This window comes from Ischnura elegans, chromosome 1 (assembly GCF_921293095.1).
Source record: "Ischnura elegans chromosome 1, ioIscEleg1.1, whole genome shotgun sequence".
NCBI classification, from domain to species: Eukaryota; Metazoa; Arthropoda; class Insecta; order Odonata; family Coenagrionidae; genus Ischnura; species Ischnura elegans.
This window is the reverse complement of record NC_060246.1, coordinates 96,964,457-96,982,754: the sequence shown is the minus strand read 5'-3', so window position 1 is coordinate 96,982,754 and position 18,298 is coordinate 96,964,457. Positions and strand designations below refer to the sequence as shown.

The following is an 18,298-nucleotide window of genomic DNA, read 5'->3' as shown; positions in this document are numbered from 1 at the left end:
ACAGAAAGAAAATCTTGATCTTACGGCTGCCATTGAGTCTGCTATGACAGTGAAAAAGAAGTTAGATGAAGCTAGAAAAGAGGCAGTTCATATTTTTGCGCCTATTTTTAAGAAAGCAAGTGAGTTATGTGCTTATATCGAGATACCTGTTGTGAAACCAGGGACGATAGGGCGGCAAACAATGAGGGACAATGTTCCAGCTAACTCGGTTGAAGAATATTTTAGAAGATCACTGCTCATCCCATTTATTTTAAACACGGTTGAGGCATTTGGGCAAAAGTTTGAATCGCACAGAGAAATACTGACTAGTTTCTAGACATTATTACAGCCCAATCAAGCAAGCGAGAAAGCAGAAGATATTGAAAAGGGGGCCAATTTTTATGACATGGAAACCTCAGGAATAAATGGGGAAATCATAATATGGCAGGAAATTTTAAAGGAAAAGAAGCCAAAAAATGCAGTAGAGGCTTTGCAATACTGCAACGCTGGTCCCCCTCCAACAGTCTACTCACTTCTTGCTATTTTGGCAACAATAACAGTAACTACATGCAATGCAGAGAGGTAATTTTCGTCCCTAAATCACTCATGACGTACTTGAGAAATAAAACATCAGAAGAACGCCTGAATGGACTTGCTGCAGCATGTATCCATCCGAGAATTCTAGTAACAGAGGACGAAGTACTTCAAGAGCTATCGAAAAATTCACGCAGATTTAACATTACTTTGTAATTGCTATGAGTTTTAATTTTAACGATTTGTGAAAAATGTTTCATTTTATTCAAAACAATAATCATAAGATCTTAAATAAACATTATTTCAAGTAATGCAATAGTATGCTATAATTTTGCTTCAATGCTCTTTAAAAATTCTGTCTATTATTATTATCATAAAATACTTGGATTAATATCACTTATAGAGTAGTGTAAGGATTAATAAAATGTCTCAGAAAGCTGTAAAACTCACCATTTTGAACCATTTATCTTAAAAACTTTATGTGGGAGAGCCCACGCAACTCCCGCTTATCCTGGTGGGTATACCATACCCCCAGACTCCCCAGTTTAGTTGCGCCTAAAACCCCCCCAGCCTTAATTTCTGGCTGCGCCCCTGTAGAAGAGGGGTAGTGTACACTGTTTGGACCAATATTTTATGCATTTAAACTTGGTATTTTTTGCTATTGGTTGTTCCCTGAACGAATGCAAACACGCTCACGAAAACACTCCGAGGGAAGGAAGGAAAAAAAATGTATCGAACGCGTGAAGATGAGGAGTAAAGAATGCGATTAAGCGAGGCGATGCAAAGCAGGGAGTAGAGGATCCTGGAGCGCTTGAATGAAACCTTTTCACAGCCGCCGGAAAGGTTTACGCAAGCACCTAAGAGCTCAGAAGCTAGCGCTGGAGCCGGTTGATAGAGTTATGGTGTAAAACGGACAGGATGTGGATTGACGAAGAACAGATGGAGAGGATCTTCGTGGGCAGCAGCAAAAACAACATTTACACAAGGGGAGTTGGGAGGGAAACTAAAAGCAGACTGGTGACGCCGGAGAAAAAGTATGCTCTGACACAAGTGGAGCGAGAGATCAACATCTTCGTTTCACGAGCCATAATTACGAAGTTTTTAGTTTTTTCTACGTAGAAGAGAAACAACATGAAGGAACTGACAAGAAGGGACTCAGAATCGAGTGGAGGCTTGTACAGAACCCCTAAAATATTAGGATTTCTCGCTAAATAAGTATACCATACCATCATTGAATGGTGAAGTAAAAAAAATTCAGTTTAAATGTTTTTGCAAGTAGTTATACCTGGTTATAATATATTGCCGTATAATGTTTTTTTATAGATAGTTTGCGTACCGTATCATGTTTTTTTAATAGTAAGATAGTGCGGTTGCCGTATAATGATTTTTTTAAAGATAGAACTTTCGTATTTGAATGAAAATAAAGGTATATATGTTTGTGATTATCTCAAAGATGATGAGTTTTGGAAGAGTTATCTGATAACCCGTAATAAGCCCCTAGATTCCTCGTTATCTTGAGGGGTACGAAAGGAAATTGCCTTAGTTAATAATATATGTTTGGATGTGATGCTCTTATAGTGTGATAAATATACCAATATAGTTTTACAGGCCCTCAGAATTTTTTTTCATGCGTATAACTCTTCGAGAGCGATGATAAAAGCGCAATAATTTTCAATTGTACTAAAAATCCCCGCCCCATGCCGGGAAAGAAAAACAATTTATGAGCTCTGTTCCTCTTGTAAAGTATTATGAAAGTGTCCTAGGAATGTAATGCGTGAAACACTTCTAGACTGCGAAAGGCTTTGTAGATCGAGTCGTAAAATTGATATTTAATCAGAAAATTTCTCTCTCTGAATCATCATCAGTCGAAAAAAAAGTTCGGCATCATTTAGTTTGAAAAGGGTAAATTAGATAAGTTTGATGAGATAAAAAATTAACGATCCCTTTTGCCTCTATTCATTGATCAACGCTGCATGATTTCGGAATGAAGTTTCTGAGGTGGGCGTGTACCAGTACCTGCTCTGAAACTCTAACTCCTTTTAAATATGCGATGACGGATTTGCATCTCGCGCTTTCCTTGGTCACTGAATAGTAATGAGGCTGTAAGAAGACGATTAAAAGTTGAAGCACTTAATAGATTCTCACTCGACAGCACCTCCTCCCGAAAGGTCATTAGAAATAACGTCTTGAAAGAAAAGTTTCAGTTTTTCGTTAGCATTTTCCCTTTGAATTTATTAGAAGGAGATGAGTATAAACGAATAATCGCGCTAATTTAAAGAATTCCATAGAATATGAGAAAGGTTTCAAGACCGCCTTTGCAAAATTCTGGTTTAAAAAATTGTTGTTTTTCGTAGCTTTCCTGAAACTAATTTTTAAGATTGACAATCAAGGGTTCACATTATCTGCATACTACTCTTTCAGTTTCGTTTTCTAAAGCCATGGTGTATCCTTTCTTGATGGATTCCTACAGTATTTTCTTTAACAGTTTTTTTCGCGTATTGAATTAAATAGATTTTTTTAATAGATTAAAATCACCATATCTGTCCTTATCGTTGTTGGTCGCGTAGCGTCTACGAGACTCCTAGCCATTTTCTTTTCTTTACACACATCGTGTTTTCAAAGTTAGGAAACTGTCCTTCCTTGTATCTTATTATTTTATGCTTCTGAATTAGTCACCAATTTTCAATCGATTGTCGATCATTTTATGTTTCGTTACATTTCTGGAATTCAAAAGAATATTTGTTGCTTTTGGCGTTCGGTAGACGCCACGCGACAATTCGAGGTACAATGAGTTGTAAGCTATTTCCTTCGCGATATTCATTGCAAAGTTTTTGCATGCATTTAATAATTTAAATAAACATTATTAACAACTATTTAAAGCATTAAATTTGGAGTACGCGACTTTTTGATATATATATACGAATGTTTAAAAACACAGTCACTAAAAATAGACACAAAATAAAAAAGGAAACACTCACACGAAAAATAAAACTGAGAGACTTTCGCGGTTGTAGCCGCTTCATCAGTCAAGGAGAGAATGAGGGGGAAGGAGTGTGTTGGAAAAAGGAATGTGTTGGAAAAAGGGGAAAAGGTGATGGGAAGAGGGGAGGGGTGTATTGGGGCGGGGCTAACTTAACAAGATACATTCAGACCAGGGAGTTTATTGGCTTGTAGACGCCAGATGCATGCCAATTCGAGGGTGTGGAGATTGAGGGGCGAGTCAGTGGGTGACAGGGAGGCAATGATAGAAACTTTGAAACATAGATTAAAGATGGAATCATGCGATAAACAATGTGTGGGGACCGGGAGAGATGCATGTGGGGATGACGGACAGCAGGAAGCGCGGTGATTATTTATTCTAAGGTTTAGGGGGGTGGTGCATTGGCCTATATAAAAAGCGGGGCAGAAGTTGCATTGAAGGAGGTATATGATGTTGGTGGAGGTACAGGTGGTGGAAGGAGATATCGGGAGGAATTTAAGTTTGGAGAGGAAAGAGGCTGGGGGTGGAGAGAAAATTTTACAAGTTTTACATCTAGGACGGTTGCACGGCGAGGGTGGGGTAGTGGGGACTGAATTCAATTTTTGAAGGGGGCGGGTGGCTTTGAAGATGGTGCTGAGGTTAGGTGGTCTCTTATACGTGATACGTGGAAGAGAGGGGAAAATTTGTGAGGTGGATTTGTGGTTGGAGAGAATGGGGTACAAGTCCTTCAGGATGTCCTGTAAGGCATGAGCACCGGGGAAGTAAGTGGTGAGAAGAGATGGAGAGCAATTCTTTTCGGCACGGGGTTTATTGGACCTGTAGGGTTTTTTTCTAATTTTGTTGATTAACAGTTTATCGGGATACCCGCGGCGTAGAAGAGAAGTGTGTAGATTGGAAAGGAACTTCTCAAGGTCTTCGGGGTTGTTGCAGATTTTGTGACCACGGACGGAGAGAGAAAAAGGGATTGAACGTTTGGTGTGTGGTGGGTGGCAACTGTCATAGTGGAGGTATTGCTGTCTGTTGGTGGCTTTGATGTGGACAGATGTCTTGAATTTGTTATTTTCGGAAAGAAGAATGTCCACATCTAGGAAAGTGATGTTGGTGTTAGAGATGGAAGAAGTGAAAGAAACTGAGGCGGAAGAGTTAAGTGAAGAGACAAAGGTGTTAAGGGAATTGATGTCATGTGGCCAGAGAATAAATATGTCGTCAATGTATCTGAGCCAAAGGAGAGGTATTAGAGGGTAATTTGATAGGAAATTTTCTTCGAACAGGCCGAGGAAGAGATTTGCATAGGAAGGGCTAAACCTACTTCCCATAGCACAGCCGGAGATTTGCAGATAGTGGTTGTTATTAAAAGAGAAGGCATTGTGGGTGAGAATGAAATGGGAAAGATCAAGAAGAAATTCAGTGCTAGGGTTTTGAGGAGTGGGTCGTAATGAAAGATAGTGGCGGAGAGCAGCGAGTCCCTCAGAATGAGGGATTGAAGTGTAAAGTGAGGTTACATCAATAGTGGCCATGATAATGGGCTGATTGGGGGGGAGGGAAATGGAATTGAGTTTAGAAAGGAAGTCATGAGAATCTTTGATGTATGAAGGAAGGGACTGAACGAAGGGTTGGAGATAGAAATCAACAAAGGCCGAGATGCGTTCCGTAGGAGAGTTTCGAGAGGAAACTATGGGACGGCCTGGGTTATTAGCTTTATGAATTTTTGGAAGGATGTAGAAAGATGGCGAAGTGGGGTGAGCTGGTACGAGAAGGGAAATGTCAGATGGGCTTAAACCTTCGGGGGGACCTTTTGTTTTTAGAAGTTCGTTCAATTCTCCGGTGAACTCAGAGTTGGGATCTGATGAGAGAGGGGAGTAGGAGGAGGAATCTCCTAATAATCTATTGCACTCTGCGGTGTAGTCGTTGGTGTCAAGCACAACGACCGTGGAGCCTTTGTCAGCCGAGGTAATGACTATATTTGGGTTTTTTCGGAGTTTCTTGAGAGCAGTGGACTCCGACGGGGTGAGGTTTGGGGGTGGGTTAAGAGAGCGTAGGAAGGATTCGTTCGCGACCCTGGAGAGGAGACAATTGATGAACGTTTCAAGAGGGTGGTGGGATGGAAGAGGTTTGGGCTGGTGAGAGGAAGGGGAGCGGAATTTTAGGAGAGCATTGTGAATACTTTCCGGCGCCTGATGTCTTGTGTGGGAATTCCAAAAAACCTTCCAACGGAGATTACGGCAAAATTTCAAAATGTCCGTGAGAAGAGTGGTGGGGTTGATCCTAGGCGTTGGAGAGAAAGAAAGCCCGCGGTTGAGGACAGAAATTTCGGCGGGGCTGAGATCAGAGGAAGAAAGGTTTACCACCTGCTGGTCGGTAGATTCCAATGGGTCCTGGTTATTAGGGTCAGTTGGCTTGGGAACGGAAAGCCGGGTGGGGCGCAAGGGGGCTGCTGCTGGTCGCAGTGGAGGTGGGGGTGGAGTGGGTAGGTTGTAAAGGGTGGCCAGGTCCGGTTTAATGCCTATGAGTGGAGGGGGGGCTTTTGGGGGTGCTGAGAGACGTAGAGGAAGGGATAGGCCATTTCGGAAATGCGACAAGTATAGAGAAGAGAGTTTGTGTAGTGACAACTCGCGTTTTTTCTCGAGAGAATGGTGCGCAGTAACTAGAATAGTATTAACTTCCTTGAGAAGATGAGGCGCACAAAGTGAAATTAATTTAATGAGGGAGTGCAGGGAGTAATAATACTGATTAACTAGCCTTTGATATTGTGTGAGGGTGAAATGACACAGGGAGAGCGAGTATTGATAAGAAAGAAAGTGGAAGGAGGGACGCAAAATAGGCGGTATGCCCGAGAGAGGGAATTTTACTTGGAGACCATTGGGAAAGGTGCCTAGTGATAAGCACGATGAGAGAAATTCTGTGTGGCAGGTATACTGAGCTAGTTTGAAGGAGAATTTTTTGATTTGTTTTATCCAAAGTGTGGTGGGTTGAATGTGATCCATTGGGAGGGGAATGGGAAAAGGTAAAAACAAAGAAATGATGAAAGGAATAAGGGTTTAAAGGATATGAAAGGAGGGATAGGACACTGAGAAAGGTCAGCTACAACTCACAGTACAGGAACCGAAGAGGCAGCCGGTGGACGGACGAAGAAGAAGAAGGCGGGCCGATCCAGGCACAAATATTCAATGTTTTGCAGAAATGCGATGCAACGTAGCACATAATACGAATGTTTAAAAACACAGTCACTAAAAATAGACACAAAATAAAAAAGGAAACACTCACACGAAAAATAAAACTGAGAGACTTTCGCGGTTGTAGCCGCTTCATCAGTCAAGGAGAGAATGAGTTCTCAGTGTCCTATCCCTCCTTTCATATCCTTTAAACCCTTATTCCTTTCATCATTTCTTTGTTTTTACCTTTACACGTTACACTCCTTCCCCCTCATTCTCTCCTTGACTGATGAAGCGGCTACAACCGCGAAAGTCTCTCAGTTTTATTTTTCGTGTGAGTGTTTCCTTTTTTATTTTGTGTCTATTTTTAGTGACTGTGTTTTTAAACATTCGTATTATGTGCTACGTTGCATCGCATTTCTGCAAAACATTAAATATATATATATATATATATATATTTATATATATATATATATATATATATATATATGCATATAAATTCACAGGTAAGGAAAGAAAGGGAAAGGAACATGGAATAGAAAAAGGACAAGGACAACGGTGCTGTGGTAGATGGAAAAAGCCAGAAATCAGAGGGTAAAAATGCGGCCTGACTGGGACTCGAACCCAGAACCTCCTCGTTGCCGGCCAGGTGCTCTACCAGTTGCGCTACCAGGACGCTTAGATTTACCATGATTTCGGCGGGGGTTTATATACAGTAAACTCCCTTTGCTTTAGCCCACAAGAGTAACCAATAGATGGCACTGGGGCAGCTCACCACTCACCAGCAGAAGGAATGGATGAGGACACAAGGATGAAAGGAAAGATACACACTCACAATATATATATGTGTGAATGATTTCTTGTTGTTAGTTACAAGGTGTGATCAAAGAGGACCGCATTGATTTTGTTCCGCGCAAACCGTTCAACGGATATAAACGAAACAAGGTTCGCCATCTTGCGACATATCTGACGACTAAAACGAGAGGTGTTACGTTTGTTTACATCGAGTCGTTACGCAGCAGCAGCGGTACGTGTCTTATCCCTTTCTTCGCCGGGTGCAATGGCAGCAATGAAGGAGCTAAAGGAACATGGTGTGAGAGTGAAATTTTGTTTCAAACTTGGCAAAAATGCCTGGGAGGCATTTGGAATGATTCAGCAAACCTTTCTCATTGAAGCTACGAGTTAAAGTCAGTGTATTGAGGGTTACAGCCGTTTTAAAGCGGGTAGAACCTCTACAATTTCGCGAACGGGCGGCCTTCCACATCGATAGACCCCAAACATGTCAAATTGGTGAACGATTCGTTCCGAAAAAATTGCTGTTTTATTGTTCGGGAGGTAGCCGAAGAAGTGACCATTAGTTTTGGATTCTCTCAGACAATTTTGATACACATTTTGGGAATGACTCGCGTCGCATCAAAATTCGTCCCTCGTGATGGCGTTTCCACCACGATAACGCTCCGACTCACACGCTGATCATGATAGAGTTTTTTCACCAAAACCAGAAATTTAGTGGTCCCGCAGCCACCCTACTCTCCAGACGTGGGCCCATCAGACTTTTTTTTGTTTCCAAAGATAAAATCAACCTTGAAAGGGCACCGAATCGACTCTATTGCGGAAATTAGAACTAATTGTACGGAGGACCTAAAGAGGATCCTTAAGGCTGCCGGGTACATCAGGCACTTCTGAGATGTGGACTCTTCCCCCCACTCCTCAAAAACTCGGCCTCGTGGCTAACGAGCCTAGCCGACTAGCGAGTGGCCTTGGAGTAGAGGGAGGGTACATAGGGGGCAGTGTTTAGGGAAGGGAGGGGAGGCGGTGTGGAGGGGATGGGGTTTAGATGACTGAAATTTTGGGAACCCTCTCGCCAACTTTACCTCCAGCCCTTTACCCCCAACTCGCCGGCATTACCGATAGCAAATGTACGAAGTATATCTCCTCGCATGCAATGTGGGAAATGCATCTTGGTTGTATTGATTCGTTTTTTTTGTAATTACATCGGGACAAAAGATTCAGGGAAAAATAATCATGGTAAGACAGTATTTTGGCAATAGGGTCATGTACTGTTAAATAGTACGTGGCGTTCTGCGCTCCTACCGTGAAACAATTCATGTCCTTGAGCGTGTTGTTGGACAAGATCAAAATTCGGCTCCGAAGCACGCATCACACATACAAGAGCGACCCTCACGCGGCAAAGAGCAATGACACAGAATTCTCTCCCGCCATACCCGGCAGCTCGGCAGCTGCCGGCGAACTGAAGGAAAGAGACTCCATGCAAGCGTTGTCCCCTTCCACTGCCACGATGAGACTCGCTCAGTGGCTGACGGCGATGTGAACGGGAGAATGTCGCCGCCGTGGAGAGCGCAAAAATAGCGTGCAAAGGTTCGCATAGATTGATTTAGTGCCGCTTCTATGAGGACTACATTAAAATGGTATGGATTAATATGAAGATAAAGGATTATAGTTTATAAAGACTGTAAAAAATTTTGGGTTCCGTCATTATACACGCCGTAGCAGGCAGCCAATTTTACCGAATTTCGTGTTTTTCCGTGGTCAATATTGCAGCGTGAAAAACGAGAAATGAAAAATGACGATAATCTTTTTAAATATCGATCTTTCTTCTTCGTAAATATGCATTCAAATGTTATGTGCATAGAATAACAGAGGCGTCAGACGAATCTGCCCAGACGTCTGCAGCGTAGTTTTTGGACTAGGTATCCGGGAGCCTTAAGGCGGCTTACCAGGCAGGATTCGAGAGCTGGAAGAAACGTTGACAAAGGTGTGTCGTCAGAAAACGGACAGAGGTATGTACTTTGATGGTGACAAGTTCAATTAAGCTGTATCCGTCGAAATAAACGAGTTATAAATTCAGTCCGGTCTTTTTTTTATCGCACCTTGTATTTCTACTGCATTTTGCATTTTCTTTAACCATTCCAAAATGGCGTCTGTGAGACGCCGCGCGACATATTCCGTTCCAAAATGTGACGCGACTGACGGAGGGTTATAGACCTTAGGACTTTAGTACGTGCCTCCATCAGAGTCATCAAGTTTTAATTTTAGCATGTGCATATGCTGCGCGGTTTGATATGAGCAGCCAAATTTTATGTTTTATAAATTACTGAAAAAACGTTTACTTTTTTTAGTTCTCTCGCAAGGTAAATGTACGTACTTCATTTGTTCAGTAACACTTTCCGCTAACCATGAATCATATTTATCCATTGTAAATGAAATTATTTAATATTTAGCATGTAAAATAATTGCTAAGAAGTAATAATTTTGTCGACTTCTAATTCAAACAAATTAACTTAAAAGATATTCATCTTTCGAAGCATACCTGATCGGAAAATATGATCTCAAATTCCATGTGGTAAAAGTTTGATTACGCTAGGGCAATACGAAAGGTGCATGGGTTTTTTCGCTAGCTGAATGAAAATAGATTTATGTGTATGTGAGTGCGTAGGGGAGACTGGGGCACAGTGGGACACGGGGTACAGTGGGACAAATTGATTTATTTAAACAATTTACTCGGTCAAAGAGCAAATGTACTAAAATTAAGGAAGTCATGTCACGGGAAATAATGCACACAAATCTTATTTCATAATGTTATGTAACTTCGCATAAATGTTATTAAATGTGTTTTTTGCTATAATTTTCGTAACTTTCATGTTGTGAATATTTATGCAATTTTCCTAATTCTTACAAGCTTCATAAAAAATGACTTGTCGAATACATAGTTTAGAGACTGTATAATATTTTTCAAAACTTATTTTCCGAAAGTTACATGTTTAAAATTTTTGCTGACAAATATAAGACTTCAGGACATGTGGGGCACAGTGGGACACCTCAAATTGGGGCACAGTGGGACAACATGAATTGGGGCACAGTGGGACAACTCGGATTGGGTCATAGTTGGACGCCGACTTACAGCCCAAGTGCTTCGAACTATCAATCTCCGTAACCTAAAAGCACTCTAATTTCATGTCATGGTGACTTTAGAGTGTTTTGGCTCCATATTGGTGCTTTAGGATTTGAAGCCGTACATTTCAATGCAACAAAGTGAGGACAAATAAATAGAATGGCAACAGGAATGCACATAAGAAAAGTAAAGCCGAAGTGAATAATTTGTGTGAACCCCGATCGTATGCGACAATTTGTCTAAATTTCTTGAATCCCACAATAGTTACATGGATAATGCTCTTAATGCGGAACAGTTCAGTCTTGGCCATAAGCGAGCTTTAGGTAGTAAGGAGAGAGTCTTATAAATATTAGTTGCTGCGATATTTCTCCTTTCTATAGGTCTGCTCAGGGAACATTCAGTGATTTGCGTAAAATGAAGAATAACAGGCAATTAAAATTTGTTTTTAAATAGTATTTTGAGGCAAGAGTGTTTGTTACGTATTATCTATTTAATTGAAATTATTTATAAATTGAATTTTTGAGATTATTGCTTATAAAATTAATTACCACCATAGTAAACTGTGGATAACAACTGCAGCACGACTTCATCACAGACCTTCTCCCCTGCCCACGAAAAAATTAGCATATGAGTTTGCCCAGAACAATGGAAAGAAATACCCGCCATCCTGCGGTCAGAAAGAAATCGCTGATGATGATTTGTTTTATGGTTTTATGAAGTGGAATCCTTCGATTAGCCATCGGAAACTTCACTGGCAAAAGCCATGGTCATCTATAGGACGATTGTGAGTGTATTTTTTTCCGATATGTCAGGTCTTTATGTGAAACACGTATTTTCTGCTGGAAGTGTATACAATCATGATGAAAGTGGTTCAACTCCAAGGAAAAGTGATAGCCCCCAAAGGTGAAAAAAAAGTAGGTGAAGTTAACACTTTGACTGCGAATGTTCAGGTGCCCTATGATCCAAAAATGCGGAAATTTTTTTTCTCGCCAACAGGTTTGAAATTGGATGCAATGAACATCCAGTATCACCAAACTAAAATTTTCAATTTTTTTTTCGGTATAATTGGATAATTTATTTTCCACGTCGATCGACGTGGTCCGCCGTTGACAATGGTCCGTGGTTATGCAACCCGTATTACAGAAGGTTGTAAATTTTCTAATGCATAAATACATCTTCTTTAGTCGCTAAATATCGATGATTAAAACAAGTAGATAGTTGATCCGTATTTAATTACTACCCTCGTACCATTAACTGAATATTTGACCTCGGAATCCCACCTGATGCTCTTTTTTTATCGTACATTTTATTCACAAAACATTTTTGGACGTTCACCTTAGATGGGGAGAATATACATTTTGATGTTGATCTTCTGCACATATTTGAGGTAAATACCGGAATTAGGTAATTTTTATGCCTAGCCTCATTATACTTACCTTGGAAACCTATCTTAGACCACTATCTTTTATACTCCCCGCTTGAATGGTTATATACTCGATGGTTCTTGAAGAGTGGTGGAAAAGAGTAGAGGTATATTACAATTCATGCACTCCTCTATGTTGAAAATACACTAATAAATTGGTAAAAGTTTAATTTGTAGGATAATATGTATTTATCTCGAATTAAGATTAACAATTTGCATTCTTAGCAAGAAAAAAAAATAAAAATAGAATGACTTTTACAAATGTTTTATCAGGTTTTATGACCATTAAAAAATAAAACGTCAGTAAATATACAAGAATATGATAAAAACACTCACATAAAAAAACATAACTAAAACATATTCTCCAAACATGATGCACGTAATTTAATCAATCATACCGTGAAACTCTTTGAAGCACTTTTCCAGGCAAAGAGGAGGATTTTCTGCGCAATCAGGGCAGTGGTATATAGTTTGCTGGCGTTTTCCTTTTTTTGTACATACACGGCAGTTTTTTTGTTTCCTTCTATCCCCTTTAGCTGTCATGGGGTTGAACTTGGGAAAGTGCATCTCTAGTGGTTGGGTTTGGGAAACGATGACGTTTTCCTGAGTCCGGCCAAAACTGACGAGTTTTCCTATAATACTGAGTCTAAAACTCTGTAGACTCATTTTCTCTCCCTTTGAATACAATTTATACAGTTGAAAGCTGTTTAATAGCATTATTTGCACAATATGGAGAGCAACCTTTTTATACCAACGCAAGGTCTTTCTTGAGGTTATGTGGTAGGACAAAAGTTGATCTAACCTATCAACACCACCCATGAATTTATTGTATTCCCTCACAGCTTCAGGAACCCTCCTTTCAATTTTCCTTTTGCTCACGCTATTCACCAACTTTCCCGAGTGCTGTGTGCTAATCATTGTCACCTCCCTTTTGTCCTTCCATTTTAGCACACAAACCCCGTCGTCGGACCACATTTCCACAACTTCTCCTTTTTTTATTTTTTTCGCAGTAACTTCCGTGGGATTACCTTTTCGATTAGTCCTCAACGTGCCAGTGCACAAAATTTTATTTGCTGCTAAACTTGCAACAATGTCCACACTGGTGAAGTAGTTGTCCATAAATACACAGTGTCCTACTCCTCCATATGCCTGCAAAAGTTTATGAACAACACAGCCCGCGTGCCCAAGCCCTCCCTCAGAGTTTTCCCCGGCTCCTGTGTAAACTAAAATTTTTGTGACAAGGCCAGTGGGTTCAGCCAGCATGTATAGCTTTACACCAAACTTATGTTTTTTTCCTTTGATGTACTGCCTGAAAGACAATCGCCCCCTCCATAAAATCATGGACTCGTCAATACTCAATTCTCGGGAAGGGTAATATATTTCATCCATTATGTCATCAAAATGATTTAACAGTGGCCTTATTTTCTGAAGGCGGTCAGATGAACGTGGTTTTTGTGTCCCTTCGGCAGGTGCAAAATGTAATACTCGTAAAATTATTTGAAACCTGTCCCGAGACATGTGTGAGGGAAAGAAAGGGATGTTATAAAATTTGTCTTTCCGCCAGTAATCCTGAATCTGAGATATTTGGATCAGTCCCATGTGCAGTAGTAGCCCCATAAACACGAAAAACTCATTCTTTGTGACAGGTTTCCAACATCCTATGCGTGCGCGAGGAGATAGCCTCTCTTTCAAGAAACAGTCCGCGTTATTATTTGTTTCTTGAATAATTTTTTCTACTATTTGGTCTGTGAACACCAGACGAAAAAAATCCCATGGAGTGTCTCCATTTGGTTCCACTTTCAAATTCCTCTGTCTAGTGAAAGTCATTTCTGGCAATGCGGATGTTTCCATAGACCAAGTGCGGTCAGTGCGACGCGCGTGGATAGACAAACCCGGAGTCACAGTTGAGCCATGGCTTAGGGAACTTGAGGAGCTATCACACATACCTATGGATGAATCTTCGAAAGCGTCATCATCCTCTGGATAAGCGCAGTCTTCGGATTCGGTGCTTCCATCATCCTCCATATCGTCGCTACTTAGAAGAAAGCTGTCATCACTGTCCCCTGAACCGGAAATATCATCTTCCAGGATCGCTTCAATTTCTTTCTCTGGTAAATTTCTATCTCTGTATCCCGAAATTGCGTTGGGTGAAGGCATTCCTACATTTGTCGATAGAATAAAATAAATTATATAAATAAAAAACACAAAGGAGGTGCAAATTTTAACAGGCAGATATTTTGTCATCAATTTTTGAAAAATGTTTGCTTTTCTTACCAAGTATTGATGAAGAGGCATTTGAAGGACCAGCTGGAGACTCTTTGGGTATAGAAACTGGATCCAACGACGAATCAGAATCTAAAACGTTAATGCAAAGAGTGAAAGAGCTAATAGTTAGTCCGAGTATGTCCGAGCAATCTCAATTAAACAGATGAAGTAATAAAGCAATAATTACCTGGAGTTGACTGTACTTCAGGAGAAGATGATAATTTGTTTTTGGAAATCCCTATTTTTAAAAATTTTTGTTTCGATGATTCCCCTAAATAGAAAATTCGTTTTTTAGCTTATAGAAAATGAAAACTTGAGAATTAGCACTGTACACAAACTATTAAAATAGGTAAAACCTTACCTAGATATTGGGGAGATATTTCTACTTGGCGTCTTCTTTTCCCCATTATGGATACCACTGACCTAATGTACTGGAGCTAAAATTGCACTGCCCGATGTCAGAACGTCTCTCCTCCACGTTCACGTCTGTTCTGCGTTCTTGAATCTAAAACTTCAGGCTAATTTTCAACCGTGCCGTCACTTTGTAGTACATTGCTTCTGAATTGTTGCTCACCGACTAGTAGGTCAGAAGCACAGCTATTGTAGCAAAATGTTGAATCTGTCGTGTATTTTACTGATTACAACACAGAATGTGACACCAGCAAAAGTTTCCTTTAGGACGTAATGGTATCCTGTTCCAGAAATATCAATTACAGCGAATTTATACCGACGTCCATTCTGCGTATTCTCATCTTACCGTTGCGGGTCTGAAAATATTTTCGGCAGCATTACTTCTTCATCACGGTAGAATTTTTTCTAACGAAGTTTCCACTTTGTATTCATTGTGTACCAATGGGTTCTTTAGTACTCAAAACATAGCTGTCTCAACAAAATCTGAGAGAAAACCTCCGCTAACAAAATCGACGGGTATAGCGCGATTCAACCAACAGTTACAATTGTGTATATATATATACACACACAGTTGTAACTGTGGTAGATGGGGGGGGGAATATATTTATATATATATATTTATTTATTTTTTATCTACCACAGCACCGTCGTAGAAGTAATCATTTTCAAAGCTGTGATATTAGTCTTCACACGTTAAGAAATATACTAAAGATGGCGAAAAAAGGAGCAATGTGTCGTTGTCTCTAAGATAATCAATATTTATTATGTATGTATTAGCTAACCACGCGGTATGAACTGTTCGTAAATATAAATTAAATTTCATAATATTTAATTTATAAAGAATTACGGATTTCTTGACCAATAAATTATGTGAAACACCGATTATCTCGCAAAATGATTACATTAAATCTCAAAAGAGAGCATAAAAAAATGATAAAAGTTACTCGAGGTAATGATAAACATAACTTTCAATGTAAGAAAGGCATCTTGAAACGGATCCGAATATATGATGTCTGGGTCATACAAAAGAAGAATAATTAAGCACAAGTTGGTATATATAGAATTAATCCAATCAGAAGCCATTTCATACGCAAGTGTGTTAGCACGTCGATCGACGTGTTCCGCCGCTGGCAGAAGATCGCGACCACGTCGATAGACGTGCTCCGCAGTGAAAGTGTTAACCTCCTTTGAAAGAGGCTCCTCGATGACATTGTGCTATATTATAAATGCTCAGGTTAGTACAATTCCTCCATTTTTTGCATTATCTAGAGTGAAATTTCTCCCAAAAATACTGTTTAACTAATGAGATCAGTAGGTGCCGCAAACCCATCTAGATGGATGACTATCAATTTAATTTTACTGGTTTTAAAGCTTATCATCGATCATGCAAAGCGTTCTCAAGATAATAATCCATTGCTAATTTTACACAACCATGAATCGCATATTTCTGTTGATGCTATCGAGTAAGTAAAAATGAATGGAGTAGCAATGTTTACTTTGCCACCTCACTGGAGTCACAAACCGCAGCCATTAGGTAACTGTGTGTTCGGCCCTTTGAAAAAATATTAAAATGAATGCGTATGGCCTATAAACAACTCAGTAGAGAGAATTACTAATTGCAACTTGGCAGAGTTAGTGAGTACAGCATATAAAAAAGAATTTACATCTAATAATATTATTTCTACGTTTAGTTCAACCGAGTTATGCTCTGTTAACCCAAGTATTTATACTAACAAACACCTTGCACAAGCAAATGTCGAAGATCAGTGTTGTCGAAGATCAGTCAGAATTTCATTTAGAACCCGAGGAGAATCTCGAAAGCCCGGGACATCCCGGGCTGAAACTTCGTTTTAGAGGGCAAAGTTGTCACCCCTGAAGAAATACGTCCAACGTCTACCAGGCTAATATCTAAGTATACAAGACAGAAGAAAAGACAGGAGATCCCTACGGATATGCTAGTAAAAAAGACACTAGAAAATTAATATCATCAAAGGAAAGGGAGAAAAAACAGCCTGCTTATAAGAAAATATTAAAAAAATGAGCGATAAAAATGTAAAAAAAAATTAAAGATTTTCATATGAAAGGACTACAAAAGGGGATTGGAAATGGATGAAATAGCTACAATTTTAGAATAAAGTCACTAAATTTACCATAAAGAACAGCTGACAGTACTTAAGCCATTAAAATAATTAAATTTTGATGAAAAACACTGCAAGTAGTGATTTAAAATTTATACTAACATGACTAAATATTTTTTATCCACTCATGTCTTGAATAATAATTTTCTTGGTTAATATGTTCATTTGCATATATATATCAAATATTAATGTAAATAAATTCATTTGTACCCTCAATTAATTTGAAATTTGTATTTTATTGACTAATGCAAGTCTGTCCCACTCTGCCCCAGGCTGGGGCAGAGTGGGACACTTTTCATCAACAATGAAATTTAAGTATTTCAACTATTTTAGGCTAATTGTATTACTTGCTGATTTTTTTATACGATTAAGAATATATTCTCCAAGCAATGGTACCAACATTTTCCATTTACCATTAATTCTGTGCGAAATAAAAATGAAATGTTAAAACTGTCCCACTGTGCCCCAGTCTCCCCTATATCCGAGGCTACATATGCAAAGGATACCGTTCTAATGATATATTTCTCAAGTTTTCAGTTCTTGAACTGATTTATTCATATGGTAGAGAAGTTTATCCACTTCATGCGGTAGTGATTTAATTTGTTTTCTAAAAAATGGCTAGGTTTTCTAAAATATTCTGATTCCTTTAATTATACGCCGGAAATTACGCTTCATTGCGAGGGGAGTGCGTTTTATGTTTCGTGAATCCCGTTACGCTAAATATAAATCCCAGTTTACCGTACCGGACATGACCAAACCTCTCCCACATGCCTTCATGAATAATCATATTATAGCACCAATTTTTTTCGTGCAAGCTTCCAAACTAACCCCACCGTAGGCATTTTTTCTCGGCTGTCTCGGAGCGGCACGATGAGAGTTTGCGGTACCAGTCCCCCTTTTCATTATTTTATTTCAGTGTTATAATTAACCCGTGTAGCGCGTTTTGAGGTTTCCCACAATATAACTGCTGCTAATTCAGTAACATTGGAATCAGAGTAATTTCCCTGTTAGTTATTCAGCCGATCGGGACATTTTTCACTCAAGGAGTCGTTGTACAAGGCAAACTTTGCTGGTACTAAAACTCACCAAAAAGTTTTTTCAAATAAATACACTTCATGAAATGGCACAGAAACCAATACTATATAAGAATAATTTTAATTCATGATTAAATTTAAATATGCGACAGCTTGTTTTCTAGATTGGTTATCGCATTCATAGCGCAGTTGTATTATAAACTAACTGTTACTTTTGAGAATAATCTAATTCTGCTAAGTGTAATAATACGATATATGATGGCTAAATTTTTATCATCAGGGCTTTCTTGCAGTAAAGATACAAGCGAAAATAAAAAGGCGAATGAAGAACTCAGAAGGCTAAATTGGCCATTGAATTACAATCGTCTTTGTTCATTCCGAAAAAAAACCTGTCTGCTACTTCTCAATTTTTACATATCCGCATTTCCTAAATTAGCCTTAAAAATTTTCTTTTCTACTCTTTTATAAC

The 18,298-nt window shown here is 39.4% G+C and overlaps 2 protein-coding genes across 2 annotated transcripts in view; both read right to left on the bottom strand.

Annotated features, from left to right (window-relative positions):
• Nucleotides 1-18,298, bottom strand: part of LOC124166836 — a 603,633-nt gene that overhangs the window by 508,728 nt on the left and 76,607 nt on the right. The gene's annotated exons all lie outside the window — the stretch shown is intronic.
• LOC124157420 (piggyBac transposable element-derived protein 4-like) lies at nucleotides 11,148-14,653 on the bottom strand. Its single transcript, XM_046532150.1, has 4 exons — nucleotides 14,608-14,653; nucleotides 14,256-14,336; nucleotides 12,784-14,140; nucleotides 11,148-11,163 (listed from the first exon to the last, which is right to left on the bottom strand). The coding sequence occupies exons 1-4, from the start codon at nucleotides 14,651-14,653 to the stop codon at nucleotides 11,148-11,150; spliced, it is 1,500 nt and encodes a 499-aa protein (XP_046388106.1).